The 22,834-nt window shown below is 37.2% G+C and overlaps 1 protein-coding gene across 1 annotated transcript in view; it reads left to right on the top strand.

The window, feature by feature from the left end:
* Positions 1-22,834, top strand: part of SMURF2 (SMAD specific E3 ubiquitin protein ligase 2) — a 118,689-nt gene that overhangs the window by 88,713 nt on the left and 7,142 nt on the right. The window contains exons 7-15 of the mRNA XM_045080912.1: positions 2,360-2,443; positions 5,183-5,385; positions 7,720-7,804; positions 12,213-12,371; positions 14,054-14,249; positions 15,636-15,739; positions 18,116-18,230; positions 20,327-20,505; positions 21,073-21,210. Coding sequence (XP_044936847.1) covers positions 2,360-2,443; positions 5,183-5,385; positions 7,720-7,804; positions 12,213-12,371; positions 14,054-14,249; positions 15,636-15,739; positions 18,116-18,230; positions 20,327-20,505; positions 21,073-21,210 — 1,263 coding nt within the window. The remainder of the gene's footprint in view (positions 1-2,359; positions 2,444-5,182; positions 5,386-7,719; positions 7,805-12,212; positions 12,372-14,053; positions 14,250-15,635; positions 15,740-18,115; positions 18,231-20,326; positions 20,506-21,072; positions 21,211-22,834) is intronic.

The raw sequence follows: 22,834 nt of genomic DNA, 5'->3' as shown, positions 1-22,834 counted from the left end.
TAGATTTTTCTTATTTTTTAAAAAAGATTTTATTTATTTATCTAATAGACAGAAATCACAAGTAGGCAGAGAGGCAGGCAGAGAGAGCGGGGGAAGCAGGCTCCCTGCTGAGCAGAGAGCCTGATGTGGGGCTTGATCCCAGGACCCTGGGATCATGACCTGAGCTGAAGGCAGAGGCTTTAACCCACTGAGCCACCCAGGTGCCCCTAAATTTTTCTTATACTTGAAAAAATAGCAAGGAATCTTGTCAAGACAAATTTATAAAATAAGCCATTAATTAGATACGTTAAATTTGGGGGCACCTGGTTGGTTCAGTCGTTAAGTGTCTGCCTTTGGCTCAGGTCATGATCCCAGGGTTCTGGGATTGAGCCCCACATCAGGCTCCCTGCTCAGCGGGAAGCCTGCTTCTCCCTCTTCTACTCTTCCGCTTGTGTTCCCTCTCTCCCTGTGTCTCTCTCTGTCAAATAAGTAAAATCTTAAAAAAAAAAGAAAAGAAAAGAAACATTAATGAACCTGTGTTTGTCAGGTACTGTTAGCACTTTCTGTGATGCGTTAGATCACATAACTCACGTGTGTGATTCTGGAATTAGACTGTCTGGGTTCTAATCCTTAGTCTTCTGATTTACAAGCTTTGTGAATTTAGTTAGTTTATTTAACTTCTGTAAGCATTGATTTATATTCTAGAAGAGGATTGTAATAATAGTGTTTATGCCATAAATTGTGAGGATTAAATGAAATCATTCATATAAAGCACTTAGCACAATGTTTTGCATATACTGTTTAGTAAATAATTAGCTGCTATTATTACTCTTGCTGCTACTGTTGTCACCCTCATTCATTTAGTAGATTAAAAACACTGGGACTCAGAGGAGTAAGTAAACTTGCCTTGAAGGTCTCATAGTGAATGGTAGAGCTGGAATACAGACGTGTAAGCCCCGGTTCCAAAGCTCATACTTTTGATTACTGTTCTGAAACCAGCGCTGACACTATTCTGACTGTATTTTTAACTTTCAAAACATGCTTAATTAACACCAGTGAGGTGTAGTTTATATACAATAAGTTATTTAAAGTATGTAATTGGTTGGGTTTTGACTTAAATTATTTTTGATCCGAAATTTTATATCCAAGCCAGGGTATTCACTCATTTTGTTTAAACTCTTAAAAATCACCATAATTTAAGTCTGTTTATAAATCACTGTAGTTCCTTGATACATATATTAACTCTTATGGCTGAAGTAGATTATGGTAATTTTGAAGGGGAAGTTTAGTGTGAAATAACTTATCAGTATTAAGAGATTACAAAATTTAAGGCTTATTCTACACTTTATAGTACTTTATAGTGCTTTCTTCCCCATATGTTTTATATCACAGTCTTTAAAAAGTCTAATTAGGTCTACATTTTATAATATAGTTGTACATGTATATAATTTATATATTAATTGATAAGCACTACATTTTGTGCTTTGTTGTCACAGGGCAAAAGACCCTTTAAGCATCTCTTTATTTCCTATTTTTTATGGCTCCTAAACCTCTGCAAGGGTTTTGGTGGAAATACTAGCATTACCACATTTCTGTGGTCATTTACTGATATATTTATATATACATATATACATATATACATACACACACATACATACACATATATATATACATATATACATACACATACATACATACATACATATTTTGTTGTTGTTGTTGTTGTTGTTACATGGATTAAAAAGTTACTGAGGAGGAAGTACCATTGTTTTTTAAAAAATAGTTTGGGTAGGCTAAATGCTTTAAAAAGCTTTTATAGGGGTGCCTGGGTGGCTCAGTGGGTTAAAGCCTCCGCCTTTGGCTCAGGTCATGATCCTAGGGTCCCGGGATCAAGTCCCACATCGAACCCCACATCAGGCTCTCTGCTCAGCAGGGAGCCTGCTTCCCCTCTCCTCTCTCTGCCTACCTTTCCGCCTACTTGTAATCTTTGTCAAATAAATAAAATCTTAAAAAAAAAAGGTTTTATACACTTTTATGTTAATTTTAAAAATTAGGTGTGATTTTTATTTTTAGTATGCCCCCCCCCAATTCTGGAGAAATTAGTATAATTTAATTGAGTGCTGACATTATTGGAGAATTCTGAGTTAGGCTGATGGAGAATATTAGCCACACTTCCATGTAAACATTTTAGAAGCTTCAGAATTCCAGAAGATACATTGTACAGTTTTAAAATAAGCTGAAAAAAATTCCAGTATTCTATTGATTTTTCAGTTGTCATTCCTGATTTATCATAACAGATGTCTTCCTGGCTCAATTTTGCACTAAAAACATTCTGTATCTACCTTCCTATTGATGCCTTATCTCTCAATTTTTATTTAAGCTGGGAGGAAAGGAGAACTGCCTCTGGAAGAATTCAGTATCTGAACCACATAACAAGAACTACGCAGTGGGAACGCCCAACACGGTAAGAACATACAAATGTCTTCCCGCGGTCTCTGCTTTTTGCCTTCCTGAAATTGCCACTTTCTGTTTATCTGTCAGCTTTACCAGATTTCCTTTCTTGGTTTATACTGCTGAAGATCAGTAGATCTTACAGCAAGTGCCACTATTATTTCCAAAAGTCATTTTCAATAAAGATTGTTTAGCAGGTCATCCTGTTATTGTAGCTCAGGGCCAGTGATGTTATTTAATAAATATTTATTAAATGAGTTAACAATAAATCGAGAAGTCCTTTTATTTCTTATTTTTCAAGAATAAGAAAAATTCTTGAAAAATTTTTTTCAAAATTTTGAAAATTTTAAAAAATTCAGTTACTGAATGGCTATAACAAAATATAGATACTGGATCTTTATTTGTTCAGTCATGTTGGGGTATGATTGTGTTATATTGCATCCAGTAAGGTCTGTGATCAAGATAAGAACCAGATGTTCTAAGACCATGTGGAGGGCAGGGTAAGGGGATGTTAGAACCTGCAAGGAAAACTCCGAAGGAGAATTTCTGAACTAAATCTTCAAGAATGTTAGAATTTAATCAGATAGGGGAAGGTGATGAAAAGTATTGAGAGTAGTAGTAACAGCTATCATTCAGTTCACCAAATGGTTATATGCCAGTTACTGTGCTCAACATTTATGCTGTAACAGTAAATAAGGCAGAAGGGCCTTCATGGAGCTTACTGTATAGAGGCATGGGGATGTAAGATAATTTTTAGAAACTCCCAAGGAAGCACTTTTTATTTTTATTTTCATTTTTAAAGATTTTATTTGGGGTGCCCCGGTGACTCAATTAAGCGTCTGCCTTTGGCTCAGGTCACAGATCCAGGCTCCCTGCTCTGGTGGGGAGCCTGCTTCTCCCTCTCCCTCTACAGCCTCCCTGCTTGTATGCCTCCCTGCTTGTGTGCTCTCTCTCTCTGTCAAGTAAATAAGATGTTTAAAAAAAAAAAAAAGATTTTATTTATTTAGTTATGTGTGTGAGAGAGAGCTTGCATGTGCCCCAGACAGGGTGGAGGGGCAGCAGGAGAGGGAGAGACACGAGACAAAATCTCAAGCAGGCCCCATGCTCAGCTTGGAGCCAGACTTGGGGCTCAATCTTGTGACCCTGAGATCATGACTTGAATCGAAATCAAGAGTCAGACATTTAACCAGTGGAACTACCCTGGCACCATGGAAGTACTTTTTTTTTTAAGTAATTGAAAATGAATAGGATAAGTGGCTGAATTTCCTTTTCTTGTTTGTTTGTTTTGTTTAAGTAAGAACATTTTTTTGTTGCCTCTGTTGAGTGTTTGTTTTGCCCTCCATCCCCTGTTTTCCTGAGCAGGAATGGCACCAGATACAGAACATCAAATGCTTCTCTTAAGTTATACCTACTCTTATTTATTGGGAATTAGTTGCTTAACTCATTAAGTCATAGTTTCCCTCTTACGTTACAGTTCTCAGGTAAAAGCTTAGCTCATGTTGCCATTTTAAAAAATGCTTGTTTGAGAGTTGTATTTCAAGTATTAAACTGCCAATGATCTATTGAAGTGAACCCATTTTTACTGTATCTGAGTATAAATGATTGTGTACTTTTGTCAGTGCTTTAGTGAAGTCCCATTTCCTTCTAACTCATTTAACTGATGAAACTGACTTTAATTTCCACGGGTATAAAGTTGATTGTGGTTGTAAATGTTAGTTTAAAAATTAACTCTTGATTATCCTTTTATATTTTTGATGACCTGTCAGTATACCAGAAGTTCTTTGAAGAGTCACACCGTCATCTTTATTCATTCAATAAATATTTACTGAGATACTCTTAAATATGTCAAGCACTGTTCTAGGTGCAGGGGATATATATAGTGGGAAACAAACTAGGTGAACGTTCTTCCCTCAATAAAGAAATATACTAGTAAGGGAAAACGAGGATGCAGATAAAAAATGATCAAACAATTGCTGTGCTGAGAAAGTAAGGTGAGGTACTTATCAAATGCCTGGGTGACTGCCTTAGAATTGAAGGTCAGGAAGGATGTCTCAGACGTTTAAGCTTAAACTATGATTTAAATGACAAAAAGGGGGCGCCTGGGTGGCTCAGTGGGTTAGGCCGCTGCCTTCGGCTCAGGTCATGATCTCAGGGTCCTGGGATCGAGTCCCACATCGGGCTCTCTGCTTGGCGGGGAGCCTGCTTCCCTTCCTCTCTCTCTGCCTGCCTCTCTGTCTACTTGTGATCTATCTCTGTCAAATAAATAAATAAATCTTTAAAAAAAAAAATGACAAAAAGGAGCATTGGCCTAGGGAGAGTAGGAGAAAAGGGCATTCAGGAATGGGAGGGAGAACTCCCTTCTAGCCCTAAAGGTAAAAACAGTCTTGGCAAATTCAACGAATAGGAGAAGTGTCGGTGGCCAGAGTGGAGTAGGAGAAAGATGGGAAGTCAGGTCCAAGAGGTAGGCTGAGGCTAAGTCAGGAAGTGCTCACATCTACAGATACATGTGGATTTCATATAAAATGTAATTAAAATCAGTATAAAATGACTTAAGTACATAACTGACTGTGCCTGTAACATGAGTTTGGTGTTTAGAGGCATCACGCTTGCTTTTATTTGGTTCTTGAAATCATCATATTTGTGTTGATCATTCCGTTTTCTTGTGATTATTCCTGCAGTACAGACATTGTCTAGAGAACTCGACCTTTGATATCTCAGTTGAGTAACTTTTTATCCTGTTACTTTTCAATAGACCAGCATCTGAATATTCAAGTCCTGGCAGACCTCTTAGCTGCTTTGTTGATGAGAACACTCCAATTAGTGGAACAAATGGTGCAACATGTGGACAGTCTTCAGATTCCAGACTGGCTGAGAGGAGAGTCCGGTCACAGCGACATAGAAATTACATGAGCAGGACACATTTACATACTCCTCCAGACCTACCGGAAGGCTATGGTATGACTAGCAGAGGAAAAACAAGTGTGGCTTACTGATTTCAGCTTGCTAAGAAAGCCAGAAAATCAGCTTTAAAGAAGTTATTAATCTGGGTTTAGGGATCCTACATGAAAATGAATGTGTAAAATCTCCCAATCTGAAAGTCTTTGAAGTGGTAGAAGACTACCTAACCAGCAGTTTGACTTGGGCTAGTCGTTAACTTCAGTCCTCTTGCTCTTTTATAATGAAATGAGATGAATGATGCCTCTCCTTGTCTCAGAGGTATCAGGAAGAGCATGTGTAACAATGTGAGGTTTCTTGCAAATGGGCACTTTGTAAAGGTAAGGTTACCACCTTGTTACAGATAACAGTAATCTGAAGTCAGACCTGCGATGCAATTTTCTAGACTACATATTTAGAAATGCCATCAGAAATACGCTTTGAAGTTATTTATATCTTCGTATTGTCTATAATTTTGGATTATCTGCATGATTTGGGTTATTGTTGTAAGTGATTTAGTCACTTTTATGTTTGTGTAAAATTATTATAATCTTATATAATTTTCTAGATTGTAGAATTTCATGTAGAAGAGGACTTGAGTCTTCTAGTTGGTACAGAACTTTCTAAATCACAACCTGTGAATACTCTTGTAGATACTATTAACTCAGCTGTCTTCCTTCTTGCTAAAAGTTGGCCAAAATAATTACAGCCTTACCCTCCCAGCAGCCTGTAGATAAACCATATCTGGGCTTATGGTGACACCTAATGACCAACACTGGGAATCGCCTGATCTAACCTGAGTTTTGTTTTTCCTCTACAGTATGTTTTAAACTGTTCTGCAAATGCATGATTCTAGCTTTATTTTTTTAAAATATGTTTTAACTCTTTAATTAAAAAAAAAAAAAAGAAACCAATTTGTCCATTAACTGTGCTGTGCTGCACAGGTTAACCTAAGTAGCACAGTGATGAGAGCATGGCCTTTGGAGAAAGACCTGGGTTTATATCCTGGCTTTGCTGCACATTAGATGTGTGACATTGGGCACAGTATTTAATTTCTCTGAGCCTCAGTTGTATCTTCCATAAAATGGGGAAATTAGTGATGATTCTAAGTGATGGTTTCATGTGAAGTGGCTGACAGTTTCCAGCACAGAAAGCACTTAGTAAACTTTGCCTGTTACTGTTAATGTTCAGACCTTAGAAGGAAGTATTTTCTGTCATTTCTCTTTAATTGAGGTTATAAGGCAAGCAGTTCGGAGTGGGGGTGGTTATATTTTACAATATTACGTGTGATTTGGATTAAAAAGAAATTTTGTACAACCAAAACCTAGGAGTAAAATGGGTACCAGGGCTGAAAGTATCTCAGCTTTCATCTGTCACCAATTTTAAACATTTTCGTGTTTATGATTTTAAGAAGCTTAAAGTTTAAATTGACTTTATTATAGGTGTATAAACAAATTTATATTAATACATATTAGCAATAGTTGTTTTACATGTTGGAATTTTTCATTATATTTTGTTTAAAGATAAGTGGTTCTATTGCTTAAAAACACAATTAAGACTAAAAACCACTGTTAAAGAACTTTTTTCCACAGATTCCTTCCCTTTTGTCCTGGTTTCCTTACTCTCTTCCCAGGGCCTTGGAGTTAATTTTGCCTTTTACTTTTTCTCCCCAGAATGCATGCTTGTTCTCTGGTCTTCTTTCTAACTTGCTTATTTTTGCATCTTTGTCTGTTTTTGACTATAGAGTGTCTCCCCCCTTAAAATGGCATTTTCCGTCTGTTTTTCCTTCGTTTGAGTTTAAATGGTAGTCTTGAGGAAACACCTCTCTCAAGAAAAAACCTTAAGTTTTGTTAATAAAATTAGGTGTAATAAACAAGCATTACCAGCCTGCAAACCCTTTGAAAGTTTTTGCAAGTCCTTGGAGAATCCCCGACAGTTGGCTAGCCTCTTCCTCTGAGCTTCCTTTTATTCCCCCTCAGGCTCCACTTTAAGGCAAACAAGAGATCATTTCTTCTTGTTTGTTTTGTTGAAATATTGGTACCATGACAGTCTTGTTTTCTCTTTTCCATAGCAACATGTTTAGTATTTAAGCCACATTGTAAGTGTTGTTGGCTTTCAGATAGGTGGCCTCTTGCCCTCATCACCATTTATAAGATTGTTTCCAGGAGAAAATGTATTGAGTTGAAAAAGAATGATTTATAAAACATTTTCTGGTAATACAGTAGATTGGTAATTTGGAGAATTTCACTATTGATGTAATATCCTAGTGTCTGTAGTGATGTAGTATCCTAGTGTCTGTCTTTGATTTGAACATTCTGAATATGTTTTTATTATTAGTGTTTCTTAATTTTACAGAACAGAGGACAACACAACAAGGTCAGGTGTATTTCTTACATACTCAGACTGGTGTGAGCACATGGCATGATCCAAGAGTGCCGAGGTGAGAACATATCTAAATACTCTTCATACCACTGGATACCTGTTTGACTTAGGATTTCTTTGATTGTTTAATCTTCAGCTTAACATGGTTTATGTAAAAGTTAGGTTCTTTGTGACAGTCATTTCAGTTGACATTTAGTAGAAAGGCCTTCCTGTTTCTCTGCAGTGTCTCCCCAGTGTCCTGCCCCCAACCAGCCCCCAGCCCTTTTCTCCTCTCACCTTTAAGAAAAAAATAAGGGTGAAAACACGAGTCCTTTAGGAATTTGAAAATTGACCCAGAGAAGAGCATAAAAAACATTGCAAAATATACATTCCCCTCCCCAACTTTTTTTAAGGATAATAAATAGATATTTTAATTTTTGGCTAGGCTTTAAAAAAAAAAAAGATTTATTTATTTTAACCTAATGTGAGAGAATTCATTGTTTTTTTGGTATTTTTATGTATTCCTTAATAAAGTTTCATTTTAATATACAAATAAATGACCTAATTAAAATACATTTATTTATTTAGCCACTTTTTTTTTGTATCAGGTAGTACTGTCATGTGATTTTTCTCTTATTCCATTAATATGATGTTACATTAATCAGTTTTCAAATACTGAATCAGTCTTGCAGCCTTGGAATAAACGTCACTTGATTGTGGTTTCTTAAGAGTTAAAAGAATTAAAATTCTTTTCTTTTCTTTAAAAGATTTTATTTATTTATTTGACAGACAGAGATCACAAGTAGGCAGAGAGAGGAAGGGAAGCAGGCTCCCTGCTGAGCGGAGAGCCCAGTGTGTGGGGCTCGATCCCAGGACCCTGGGATCATGACCTGAGCTGAAGGCAGAGGCTTTAACCCACTGAGCCACCCAGGCACCCCTAAATTTCTTTTAAATACCAGTACTTGTACCTTATCTATCTGTTTATTTATTTATTTATTTTTAAATATTTTTATTTATTTATTTGACAGAGAAAGACACAGTGAGAGGGAACACAAGCAGGGGGAGAGGGAGAGAGAGAAATAGGCTTCCTGCGAAGCAGGAAACCTGACGTGGGCTCCATCCCAGGTCCCTAGGGCAATGACCCAAGCCAATGCATTTACTAACCCAAATGTCAGCTGTCTTTTAACTTGAAGAAGATGGAATGACACATAAATCGATTTAATTATTTAACAGGATTTTTGATGCATTTTAATATCAAATAAGTTTTTCAAACACTGTTTAGCTCTTTTGAGTTATTGAACAGAGCAAATCGTCAGGTTCATTTGAAGCTACAGAAAAGGGTGAGCTCTAAATTCTTAATCTTAACTTGGTAAACTGGATGTAAACCTTTGTAAGACGAAGATATTTTATATTCTAAATGCACCATTCTTCTCAAAAAAAAAAAAAAAAGACCAGGGAGGGTGAAGAGATCTTCTTCTGCCTCAAGCTTATACTCAGAGCTCTACTTGTCAAGAGTCTTGCATTTGAATCAAAACCAGATGTGACTAGCTGATCTCGGATTGCTTTGATACTCTATTTACAGTTGACCCTTGAACAATGCAGGGTTTGGGGCACCGACCACCCGCACAGTCGATTATCTGTGTAACTTTTGACTCCCCCAAAACTTTGCTAAGAGCCCACTGTTGACCATAAGCCCTACCGATAACATAAACGGTTGATTAGCACATACATTGTATATTTATCACATATGTGCTCTCACAGTAAACTAAGCTACAGAAAAAAGGTTAAAGAAATCCTTAGGAATGGTAAGCACATTTATAGTTAAGTACTGTTCTGTAAAAAATCTGCTTATAAGTGGACCTATGCACTTTAAGCTTGGATTATTCAAGGGCCAACTGATATTTATAAATGAAGCTATTCTAATGTAAATATTTTACTCTGTGATACAGCTTAATTAAAATTTTTTGAGGGTGGCAGCCAAGGAACGTGTGGATCATTCATTATTGTACCAGGGTTGCCATTTCTTGATAATGTAAACTGTTTAAAAAGCAGTGGGGAGGAAATTTTTTGTTTATTAATAAGCTTACTGAAAAATAACTTTTAGAAACAAGAATTTGTTATGTAAATTAGGAAAAGAAGTGTTTTGGATTCTGTTAATCAAATTGTAGGTCAATAATGACCTTTTCTGTAAAATAATTTAAAACCATTGGCAGGAAATAGAAAATGATTTCTTTTTTTTTTAAAAAAAACCAAGTGATTTCTCACCAATATTGAGAAAGTTGATCTTGAGTTATCTGTTGGAAGAATAGTATCTAAACTGGCATCAGAAGTTGAAATTGGGAGAGATTTTGGCATCACCATTGGCTCTTCCTAAGGAAACATGTCAGGTTTTCATTCATGAGTAAAGGGTTTCTATAAAGGTTTAGGACTATTTTATGTTGAGTATTGAATAATGACTTTAATTTTAAAGTCTGGATTATTTTCCTTTAGTCTCTGTTTTCCGAAGTATTCCTGTAAAAATGTGTATTGTATCTTTTGTTTTGGAGGATCCTTTAAGTAAAGGTGCCTTTGTATGGAGGCTCTTCTGACAAAGCAGACCGTGAATATTTAGATTATATTAAGATAGCATTACTGTTCAAAGACATTCATAAAATAGTCAGACACTTTACTTTTATAAGATGTCCAGTAAACTTAGAATTATCTGTGAACTCCCATTTTGCCATCTTTTGTATTTCTCTTTGAAACCGTGATTAATGCCTTGTTCTTCATTACATTCCGTCCTATGTAGTCTTGTGGTACAGATCTGTATTTTTATGGCTGTATAACATTCCATTTTTCTTTAATCATTTCCTAATGGGACATGAAAGCATTTCAGTTTTCCACTCTTTTAACCCATTCCTTAGAGCTCTCCCACATATGATTATAGATTTAAAACATTCTAAATAAAATGATATAAAACAAAATTCTGCATTATATCAAAAGAATTATTCATTCTTTGATTTCAGTAATCACTTTTCCTTTCAGAAAGCTCCATTTAAAAAGATCCATCTGTTCATTGTTATAATAATATCTCATTGATAGTTTGTAATTTTTTTAACATTGCATATCATAGCGGTTCTGTTTGATCTCTGACTGTATTTAGGGATCTAATTCTGTGGCTTATTGTTTCCACTAACTCTCAGTCATGACTTTTCTTTCTGGAGTGTGTGGTGATCTTTGAGAGTTTGTCTGATCTTAATTGGTTGGAGTTCTGTGGACCCAAAGTGGGAATTCAGGAAGTATTCCTGGAATCATTTCATCTCCCCATTGAGTTCTCAGCTTAGTGGGGGAAGTTCCAGATTTCCTTTTCCAAATTTGCAGCTGGCCTGGGGCTGCATTTCCCCATTAACAACTACTCTGTGTTAGCCCTGCCCCTCTGCCTGCCTACCTGCCACAAGCTCCGGCTTCAGCTGTAGCTATGGTGGTTTGGTTTTATTTTTGTTTTTAATTTGAAGAGGCTTCTTGGAAATTTTCTTTCACCTCTTCTGAGACTAGCAGTGTATTTTCTAAGCTTTAGTTGTTCTGGAGCATCGAGTCTCTTGGGGTACCTAAAGGCAGAAGTCAAATCATTGTTCCAGTAATCTGTGGGTGCTTAGATGTGTCCATCATTAAGCTTCACCATGACCAAGAAGAAGTTATTTCTGGAAAATCTTTTTCTAGTTTAACTTTTAAAAAACATGAGATTAATCATTACAATTATCTGTTACAGTTTAAGTTTACATTAGACATGCTTTTATTTTATTCATTAAGGTCCTGTAAATCTTTGTCAGTGTTTTAAGAATGTGTAATACATTAACAATGGTCTTTGATCTGTTAAAAGGCTTTTTGCTTATTTTATTGCAGCAGTAAGCTTGATAGCATTCTTCCTTAGGTGTCTTAAAAAGGTTCTTCATTCACTAGCTTTATAGCTTTCAAAATTCAAAGTGGAGCAATTTTCCTTTAAAATATATTCTGTGAATATTTTCAGGCTCTCTAAATTCAGTAACATTCCCGGTGTTGCTTTGTTGGAGAGTTTAAGATTATTATGGAGTGAACATTTATTTATACAAATCTTATGGTGTAGTAATGAATGTAATAATTGAAGGGAAATTTTTTTCTTTCCTTATGTCACTGACATTTGTAAAACTATTTTGTCAGACAAGTATTGAAGCACAGTTTATGTTGGCAGATGTTGTGATTGCTTTTATATTAATTTAAAATCTGTATTACATGAAAGCCCAGGAATGAACTTACTAAAAATGTGGACTGTGTGATAAGTTCCTGAGCCATTTATGAATTGGGTTTTGAATATGCAAGTTTGTTAAACCATTGGGAATTAAAGATTCTAGCTGGACATCTCAAGTTTCTGAAACAATATATTTTCTCAGACTTCATGGAATTGTTTTGTGTCATTTACACTTTCCTGGCCCAGCAATGAGGTATTTTTTATTTTATATTTGTTTTTGCAGGGATCTTAGCAACATCAATTGTGAAGAGCTTGGTCCATTGCCTCCTGGATGGGAGATCCGTAATACTGCAACAGGCAGAGTTTATTTCGTTGACCATAACAACAGAACAACACAGTTTACAGATCCTCGGCTCTCAGCTAACTTGCATTTAGTTTTAAAGTAAGTTTTTGAAACAATACATGTTAAATTGCAAGCCTGAATAAGAAAAGACGGAAGATGCTTTTTTATAATGTGATAGAATGTCTGTTCTCTTTAATTATAAATAACTTCTGTTGGATGAAATTTTATATAAGAGTATGACATGTTTTATTTGATACATGAGTAGTTTAATCCCACTGTGCTTAAGTAGGAACCTGTCCTGGAGTGTTAAGGAAAGGGTATGTACCAAAGGTACATCATGCACACTTGAAGAGACAGGATGCTTTCCTGGGTAGATGCTTTTTAGCTTTTCCTGTGAGTGCATCAGAAATAGCTCCAGGATAGCTGAACCCATCCCGGAGGGATTTTTTTTTCTCTCTTAATTACCTTTATTGAAGTGTAAGTGACCTATAATAAACTTCACATTTTAAAGTGTACAATTTAAGTTTTGACATATTATACACCTGTGAAACCATCACCAAAGTGTAGATAGTGAACATATCCATCATCCTCCCAAATTTCCTTGTGCTTCTTTGTTAAGTCCTCCTCCTGTCAGGCTTCACCTGTATTAGTTTCCTAGGGCTGCCGTAACAAAGTGGCACATACAGGTGGTTTAAAACACAGAAATTCATTGAAGGGGCACCGGGGTGGCTCAGTTATTAAGCGACTGCCTTTGGCTCAGGTCCTGAGTCCAGGATCCTGGCGTTGAGCCCCGTGTGTCGGGCTCCCTGCTCAGCGGGAAGCCTGCTTCTCCCTCTCCCACTCCCCCTGCTTGTGTTCCTTCTCTTGCTGTCTCTCTCTCTGTCAAATAGATAAAATCTAAAACTCAAAATCAAAATGATTCCGTTTTCTGCATGGCATCAGTAGTGAATTTCTGGGTTTTTTACTTCCTGATAGTTTATTGGAATTAAGTAGTTCATTATATCATCAGGTTCTTTTAAAAAAATTCTTAGGTGTAACCTACAATATTTTTGCTGGGAGAATAAAAATATTTGTAGGCAATGTGCCCTTTTAAAGTATTATATTTCTGCTGTGCTTGGGAGATTACTGTCATGTATTTTGTGGCAAACCATGTGTGTACACGTGTAGAAGTCACTTTAGCACAACAATGGGAATGTATTTAATGCCACTGACTATATTAGAAAAAGGTTAAAATGGTAAATTTTATGTGTTGTATATTTTATCACAATAAAAAGAAAAGTAGTCATTTTCTAAGGCATGTAGACATGTTTGTAGTGTGTTCATTTCTCTGTGCCAGTAGCTTCCACGTGACCTTCCACATTCTTGTGGTCTAGACGTAGCGCAGAGAGGAAAAGGGGCTCCTGCCAAACCACTGGCTCAAGCTCTTTCTTCCAGAGAGACAGACTCTAGATAACGGGCACAGGGATTTTGGCGTATGCCTGAGTTTTAAAATGCGTGATGGTCAGCTATGCAGAAGAAAATGGAGAATGGTATTTAAGAAATTTATTTTCAGCAGCTGTATAAAGCTGAATGAAAACTCTGTTGTTCAATTTTATAATTTCATGTGGATTCTGAGAAATAAACTTTGGAGGTAGTTTATCGTCATCAAAAATGTCAAGCCATGAATATCACAAGTCCTGAAAATTATGTAGGTAGACTTACTTTCTAGTATGATGCTCTTTTTAAAATGTATAATTGCAATCTCTTTTATTTAAAATAGCAGCATTTCTGTTTACTTTTAGTCGGCAGAACCAGTTGAAAGACCAGCAGCAGCAGCAGGTGGTATCGTTATGCCCCGATGATGCGGAGTGTCTGACAGTCCCACGGTACAAGCGAGACCTGGTTCAGAAACTAAAAATTTTGCGGCAGGAACTTTCCCAACAACAGCCTCAAGCTGGTCATTGCCGCATTGAGGTTTCCAGGGAAGAGATTTTTGAGGTAAATTTACAAGCCTTAAAATAGAGAAAAATTAAATTTCAGTGTTTGCTATTTTCTAAGAATACTTTCTGAAATTCCTATCTCGAATGGGAGAGTTTTAATTAAGTTCTTTCTTAATTGTGGGGAATAAAGGCAATAATATCAGAGGCTTAATCTAGAAGGTAAACATTTAAATGGGATCAAGAGTGTGAAATATTCCAGTTGCATCAGCTTGGTCTCTGCATTGCAAATACTTATTTGTTAATGAATTTTTATGTATAGATATATATCTAAGTATACTTTTTAAAAAAAGATTATTTATTTACTTATTTGACAGAGATCACAAGTAGGCAGAGAGGCAGACAGAGAGAGAGTGGGAAGCAGACTCACCACAGCGCAGAGAGCCTGATGTGCGCCTCAATCCCAGGACCCTGGGATCATGACCTGAGCAGAAGGCAGAGGCTTTAACCCACTGAGCCACCTAGGCTCCCCTACTTTTTTTTTTTTTTTTAAAGTAAACTTTATACCCGGAGTGGGGCTTGACCTCACAACCCCAAAATCAAGGTACACATGCTCCATTGCCAGCCAGGTGCCCCGGCCCTGTTACTGAGTTTTAAAAGGCCACAAATATTATCCATCCCTTAGTTTCTAATTCTTCCAAAGGATGAGTGACTCTAAAGTCCAAAAGCCATTTTGTTTAATTCTTTTTGAACTACTTCCTTAATTTATTGAAGATCTTCCTTCCTCATATATTTTTATTTTTGGACTTTATAGCCCTGCTATCACTTTCAAAGTTCTTCTGTAATAAGTGGTAGAGGTCCAAGGCAGGGTTTTCCCACTCATTGGAAGATTCATGGGTTTGATGTTTGGGGATTTGATAACCTTTTTCCTAAAGGATCAACTTTTCTTCTCTCAGGACAGTTCTAACCTTGTTTGTAAGTCAAGTCAGTTTTATATTTTAAAATAATATGAAGATGTTGGTTTAATGATAATCAAATAAATGATTACTTATATTCTTTGGAACTTTCTTTTTCTCATCTTTCTGTTGGTGCCTGTGACCTAGAATTAGGTCAACCAACTTTTAAAAATTTGGTACTTTTATCAAATTCATAATGTGAGTTGTGTAGTCATTGCTGTGGTTCATAGAACTTAAATATGGAGTTTTGTACTTAGGTTGTTAATATAGCATTTATCAAATGAATTAATTTCAGTAGTATTTAACTATATCCATCTTGCTCTTATAAGTTCCATGAAGTTTCAAACACTTCGAGTTTATCCATTGATTTGATTGTTGAACAAATTTAATCTTATTTCAATAAATGTATGTTTTGTAGGTAAAATGCAAGGGAGGGTTTAAATAACAAGTTTAAAGCACCTAGTAACAATAGTGTGTTAATTTTTTTTCAGGAATCCTATCGGCAGGTCATGAAAATGAGACCCAAAGATCTGTGGAAGCGATTAATGATAAAATTTCGTGGAGAAGAAGGCCTTGACTATGGAGGGGTTGCCAGGTAAAGACTTGATCATGAGTAAAGGACGTATGGTTTATAAGTTTAAGATACTTCCTCTGGTGAATCTTCTCACTGATATTTATTTTCTAGCGTAACATTCCCTAATTTTTGCAATACAGTGGATTTCCTAATAGATGTGTTCGTGATGAGGCTGGAGCAGGACTGCCACCACAGAGTAACTGAGAGCTCCCTGTGGATTAGCCAGCCCAGCGAGACTGCCTCTGAAAACTAGCTGCACCCCTACATGGGCAGTGGTGGGCCCCACGGGCCCCGCATGCTCTCCATCTCTCTCCTTCAGTATGTGTTATTCCCTCTGCTTTACATTGTTAGGAACGGTCTGGAGATTTTAATGACATATATTCTAAACTCGGTGCTGTTTTCCTTTGCTCCCGTTGCCATGCTTTTTAACCTTGTTAAAGTAGCGTCTGTGTGTGCATGTAAGTAGGGAAGCGCGGGTGTACATAGGTGTGTATTTCAAGTAGTCTTTTAAAATGTTTCAGTATAGAAGCTGTAATGTTTATGCTACTTTCAAATATACATTTTTTTATACTTTATGTAGATGTAGCAGAAACAGTATAGCTTCTGTACTGAAATGTCCTAAGGACCATCATAATAATTCTGCTATCCCTCATCTAAATCAGCCTAAATTAAATTTGTGTTTCCACTAAGTCGCATTACTGGTTGTCACCTATAGGCTTATTTTTATCCTGTGGCCTTTTTACCAATAAATGGATAATTTCTTTAGTTTCGAATCTTAGAATTCATCACATGTACATCATACTTAGGGCTTGAGAGTTTCTGTGGAATTCTTAGAATTTGCTCATAACTAGATTTGAATGCTTCTTGGGAAGACCTGTTAATTACCTGTTGATGGAATCTAAATGCTGTAATTATATGTATAGTCAAGAAACTAGTCAGTTTTTTGTTATTTATTTCTTAACCTCGCTATTGTCAGGGTTTGGGCAGACTAAATGCTATGTGGCAATGAAATGCTTTTTCTGCTCTTTATTGCATAGTGAAACGCCAGAGTAGCTGGGTCTGCTTAGATGTGTATTCAAAGTACTTGGTAAAACAAAACAAATATTTCGATTTTCTTTAAAATAATGCATAAGAAAGCATAGAAGACATGTCAGGTGAGCTTGTTAAGTGTGTTGGCACATTGTTTATTTGGAAACCTTCCTAAAAAATCTCAAGTTTTTCTAGTATTACATAAATGGTAGTGATTTGATTTAGACTAAATCACTTACAGAACTTTGAAACATTTTTAACTACTTGTCAGTAGTGTTTCACTGCATTTCCTAAAAACATCATTCAATCTTTTTTTTTAAGGTTTTATTTGTTTATTGGAAAGAGAGACAGTGAACAAGAGCATGAGCGGGGGAGGGGCAGAGGGAGAAGCAGGGAGCTCGATGTGATGCCAGGGCTCGATCCCAGGATGCTGGGATCATGACCTGAGCCGAAGGCAGATGCTTAACCAATTGAGCCACCCAGGGGCCCCTCAGTCTGTTTAATCCATAATATTGGAACATACATAGGTATCTTTCCTAGTGAAAGAATGACAAGAATTGAGACTATAACTACATCTCTTTAAGTCCTAGACTTAAAGATAAGTAATAAGTTACCTTTCATACTTTGAAAAACAAAGAATTTGTTAAGTTTCCAGTGATAGTACTACTTATTATGTGGTTTTTAAAACACTGATGTACTCTTGAAACCAATTACTCTGAAACCTACCCCCAAATGCAGGCTTGCTCTTGTGTTCCTACCTATACCGAATGCCTTGCTGTTCCTGATCACTTCATACTCGATTATGATGTATTTTAAGGTTTACACAAAAGATGATGAAATGGGATAATTTCCTTACTAAACAACGTCAACGACAAAACAGAACCTTGTCCAAAAGTGAGAGTAAATCACTGCTATACTGTTGATCAGTATAAACCAGTATAAATGGGCCATGATAGGAATGGACCAGAATAGTATAGACTACACGGATGTTTTGGGGGGAAAAAAATCTTCCCTTCATTTTATGTTTATCCTGGATTAGAATCTTACTTAGTAATTAAGTAGGTAACAGGCCACTGGGCTGCAGCATCTAATGAGTCATTGGCACTTCGGGATATTACTTTATACTCTTTGGTGCTGAGATGTCATAAAATTGCCATAAACAGAGTGAGATGTGACTTCAGTGTAACAAAACAAGAGTTTATTTGTTTTTTGGGGCATGGTAGAGTTTTCCAGTGTCATTTTATAGAACTAGTTAGTGCTGCTTTATTTTCCTTTATTTAAAAAATTCCTTGCTGAAATAATTAAGAGCATATCTTAATAAAAATATTCATTAACAAAAAAATTCCTGTACCCTATCTTGCTTTCTAGGGAGTGGTTGTATCTCTTGTCCCATGAAATGTTGAATCCGTACTACGGCCTCTTCCAGTATTCAAGAGATGATATCTATACATTGCAGATCAATCCTGATTCTGCGGTTAATCCGGTAAGGTTGGTGGTTCTGAAGAGGTGAATTAACTTGGGACTTGTAATGCTTTTTATTTGAAATGTCAGTGTAGTTTAGGATCACTGTCCCTGTTCGAGTCAGAATCTACCTAGCAAGTCCTCCTTTAGAAAATCAAGGAAATCGGTATGGATAGATGCAGTAATCTGTGCTCCAGGATGCGCACTGCATCACTTAAAGGAGCCCTGATTGGAAACAACATCATGTCCATAAGCGAGGGATTGGATAAATTATGATATGAAGCAAAATTATGTTCATGGTTAAGAGCTTAGTTTCCGGAATTAGATAGACATGAGATCATATATCCTGGTCCTGTTACTTACTGGCTTTATGATTAAGCCTCAATTTTATCATTGTTAATAATAAGCATAATTTGAACCTCAGAAGGACTGTGACAATTAAGTGGGACCCTGCTCAGTAAGTATTAAGCATAGTGATGTACATTGTTAACCCTACTGTGCATTATTAAGCACTCAACAAAAGCTAGTATCTGTTACTAATCGGTTTTTATATTATGTCTGTTAGCTTTCCATACAAGGGCATACTGTATAGACACTAAAATGACACTGTGGGATAGTAGTTAATGATGGATAAAGTGTTCATGATACATTAAGTGAAAAGAAAGTTACAAAATAAGTTGATACAATTTTGGTAAATACATATATATGTAAACATTGAGAGACTCTACGGTTTAATACTGACAGAGGTTATCTCTAGGTGTTATATTATGGGTGATTTTTTGTTTTGCTTGTCTATTTTTAAATATTTTCCTTTTAAAAAACTTTCTTTTAAGATAAAAGAGAGAGGTTTAAAGATGAGCTTAAAGATTACTTATTAACTAGAGAAGAAAAATTTTATTTCTATTTTATTTTATTTTTAAGATTTTATTTATTTATTTGACAGAGAGAGATCACAAGTAGGTAGAGAGGCAGGCAGAGAGAAAGAGAGGGAAGCAGGCTCCCTGCTGAGCAGAGAGCCCGATATGGGACTCGATCCCAGGACCCTGAGATCATGACCCGAGCCGAAGGCAGCGGCTTAACCCACTGAGCCACCCAGGCGCCCCAAAGAAAGAAAATTTTAAATGCCAATAACAGTTTGTCATGAAAGACCAAATATACCCAAACATGGTAGAAATGATAGGTTCATTGCAGAGAAGTTTTATAAAGGGAAGATTTTTAGGTGAAGGCTCTGCTTGGGGAGTCCATTTCTGCCATTGTATTAATAATAGCTTGTGTTTGCTGAATGTTTACTGTGCACCTGTCCAGTGCCATGAGCTTCATCGTCCATTCTGGCTCCTCGCAGAGTACTGTTAGGACCCCCATCTTTCCACATGTGGAAAATGAATCCTATAGGAGTGAAGTAATTTGCCCAAATATGCATGGCTAGTAACTGGCAGAATTAGGGCTCTGGTCCAAGTTAGACATGAAATCTGTGCTCTTTAATCTGTGGTGTTCTGAAGTTCAGATGCTGGTTAGGTCAAGGAAATAGGGAGGTGTAGTATTGAAAGCTTTTTTTTTTCTGTGACAGAGTCAGGATTGTAAAGGCTCAGCAGGCGTAGGATCTGTGAGTGGTTTCACAGAGCTACAGTGGGAGTGACGTTTGGACTTAATTTCTTTCTTTCTTTCTTTTTTTTTTTTTTTTTTTTTTATTTATTTGACAGACAGAGATCACAAGCAGGCAGAGAGGCAGGCAGAGGGAGAGGGGGAAGCAGGCTCCCCGCCAAACAGAGAGCCTGATGCGGGGCTTGGTCCCAGGACTCTGAGATCATGACCTCGAACCTACTGAGCCACCCAGGCGCCCCTGAACTTAATTTCTAAAGATAATTTTACAAAGTGACTTTACCCTGGGAGAAGCTTGTCTCTGGTGTAATATTTTAGCAATGGCGAGAATTTTGAACGTGCCCTATAGAAACTCTCCCTACTGATTATTGACCTTTGATACGATGGCCTTTTCCACTTACATAAATTGTAGAGTATAAATTGACCGTTATAAAAAAGATGGCTCTTGCCTAATTTTTATTAAAAATTCCCTGTAGAGTATCTGACCTGAGTACTTATATAAACTTTTCTCAATTTCAGGAACATTTATCATATTTCCACTTTGTTGGACGGATAATGGGAATGGCGGTGTTTCATGGACATTATATTGACGGTGGTTTCACGTTGCCTTTTTATAAGCAGTTGCTCGGGAAGTCAATTACTTTGGATGACATGGAATTAGTTGATCCAGATCTTCATAACAGTTTGGTGTGGATCCTGTACGTATTGAGTCTTGTATCTGTTCATTATAGTTAGAATCTGAGCCTTAGTGCATGTTTCAAAACGGAAGTACTTTTTCCAAAAACTAATGCACAGAGACTATTGAGAGAGATTATCTAAGTGTTAGGACCACATAAAACTTTCGCTCTTTCTGCTGCTTTCCCGTATATTTCATAGGCCATACTTATTTTTACCAAATACACAGGTAGCTTTCTCATGGGACACTCAGGCGTTTGGTTGCGTGGGGGTTACATTCAAATAGAGTGTCTTACCTAAAAGCCAAACGTAATTGAAGTTTTTCCTTGTGTAAAGCCCAGGTTTGGCCAGGGGGCTTTGTCATTACTCAGAAAGTGTAATGTTTCCTGTGTTTATGAAGGTGAAAGCTCTTTGACCTTTCTGCCCGAGAACTAGGAGGTACGGTGCCATAAGGACTAGCAACAGGAATCTGATCTTACATTTATCGTGTCACAGAACTCTTAGTTTTATCTGTCTTACCAGTTAAGATATCTGTAGGATCCGTATTTTAGATTTTCCAGTTAAATATCTTTCTCTCTTTTCCTTTCTAGTGAGAATGATATCACCGGTGTTTTGGACCATACTTTCTGTGTCGAACATAATGCATATGGTGAGATCATTCAGCATGAACTTAAACCGAACGGCAAGAGTATCCCTGTTACTGAAGAAAATAAAAAAGAATATGTTAGGTAAATTCCTCTATGTTCTCACGCCTGAGAATTGTTTCAAGACTCTAGAATAACTGTACAGCAACCAAACACTGAAGTATTTAGGTCTTGTCACTTACTGCTACAAAATAGGCTTCTGCAGAATTGAGTGGCTTTAAAAACCACCACCATTTTATTTTTTCTCACAATTCTGTGGGTCAGTAACTCAGATGGAGAACAGCAGGGAGACATTCAGCCCTGCACGTGGTGTCAACGGGGACTGGCGCCAGGATGGCCTCTTACTCAGTGAGGGTGGCTCACATGGCCAGGGGCTGGCTAGATGGCCCCTGGGTCACCATTTGGGGTCCAGTTCTCACTGTTGGTTGGGCTCCCTGGTTATCCCCAGACGGTATCCGGGGCCTGTCAGAATTCTCCCCACAGCCATTCTCTTCCCAGCATAGCTGGACTTCCTGTGGGGCAGCTGGTTTCCCAGAGCACACATGCAGAGGTTGTCAGACCTTCTGAAGGCCTAACTAAGCCTAGAACTGGCCAGATCACCTCTGTTGTGTTCTTTCTGTTAAAGTGAGTCCCAAGCCAGCCCAGGCTCAGTGTGGACGAGGGGTTGCACGAAGGCACGGATAGCAGGACACCAGGCGCGTGGGGCTGGTGACAGCGCCACAGCTATATCCGTACAGGCCGTGGCTGCACTCCGTGACCAGCACCTGCCCCATCTATGAGCAGGCACGTCTGTGAGCACTAGAAAACGTTCTTCAGATTTTCTGTCATCCCCTGATGATTGAGGAATTTAGAAGTATCAGGTTAGATCATTTGGCCTATGGTAACTAAAGTTCTTTTAAATGGTAGTCAAATGTAGGCATTTGAACTTGACCACATGGACATAGAAATGTACACGCTGTACTTCTTGGTGTAGATATGTCCCTAAGTCTTACTGGCTTAAACTGTCCTGGCTGACAAGTGAGGCCCATCGTTCTCACAGACTGTTCGCAGGCGTGAGCACTGGAATAGCTTTTTTGGAAAGCAGTTTGATAATGGCTATCAAAATGAAAATGCATGTGCCTTTCAACTAGCAGCTCTGTTTTGAAGAATCTATTCTGTGGAAACACATGTAGTTAAAGAAATACAAATATGGATGTTCAGTTAGATACTATATGTAAAATCAGCTGAAAACTGATGAAATGTTTTTAGAGAACGATTTACATACATACATTCAACAGAATATTATATGGATGTTTTAAAAGAAAGTTGTCAGAGTTAAAAAAAAAGTTTTAGGGGCACCAGGCTGGCTCAGTTGGAAGAACATGTGATTCTTGATCTCAAGATCATGAGTTTGAGACCCACATTGGGTATGGCGATTACTAAAAAAAATTAACAAGTAAAAAAAGAAAATTTTTTTAAGGCAAGTTTTAGGGGCACCTGGTGGCTCAGTTGGTTAAGTGCTTGCCTTGGGCTTAGGTCATGATCCCAGGGTCCTGGATTCGAGTCTCCATTGGACTTTGTTCACCGGGGAGCCTGCTCCCTCTCTCTCTGCCTGCCTCTCTTTCTTTCTCTCTCTGTCAAATAATAAAAATCTTTTTTAAAAAGGCAAGTTTTAGGAATTATATGGGAACAAAGTCGATGTTGTTTTATAATTATTTGAAAGCTGTCC

Source organism: Mustela putorius, unplaced genomic scaffold (genome assembly GCF_011764305.1).
Source record: "Mustela putorius furo isolate JIRA1106 unplaced genomic scaffold, ASM1176430v1.1 tig00000487_pilon_pilon_pilon, whole genome shotgun sequence".
Taxonomy (NCBI): domain Eukaryota; kingdom Metazoa; phylum Chordata; class Mammalia; order Carnivora; family Mustelidae; genus Mustela; species Mustela putorius.
This window is presented reverse-complemented; position numbering and strand designations above follow the sequence as displayed.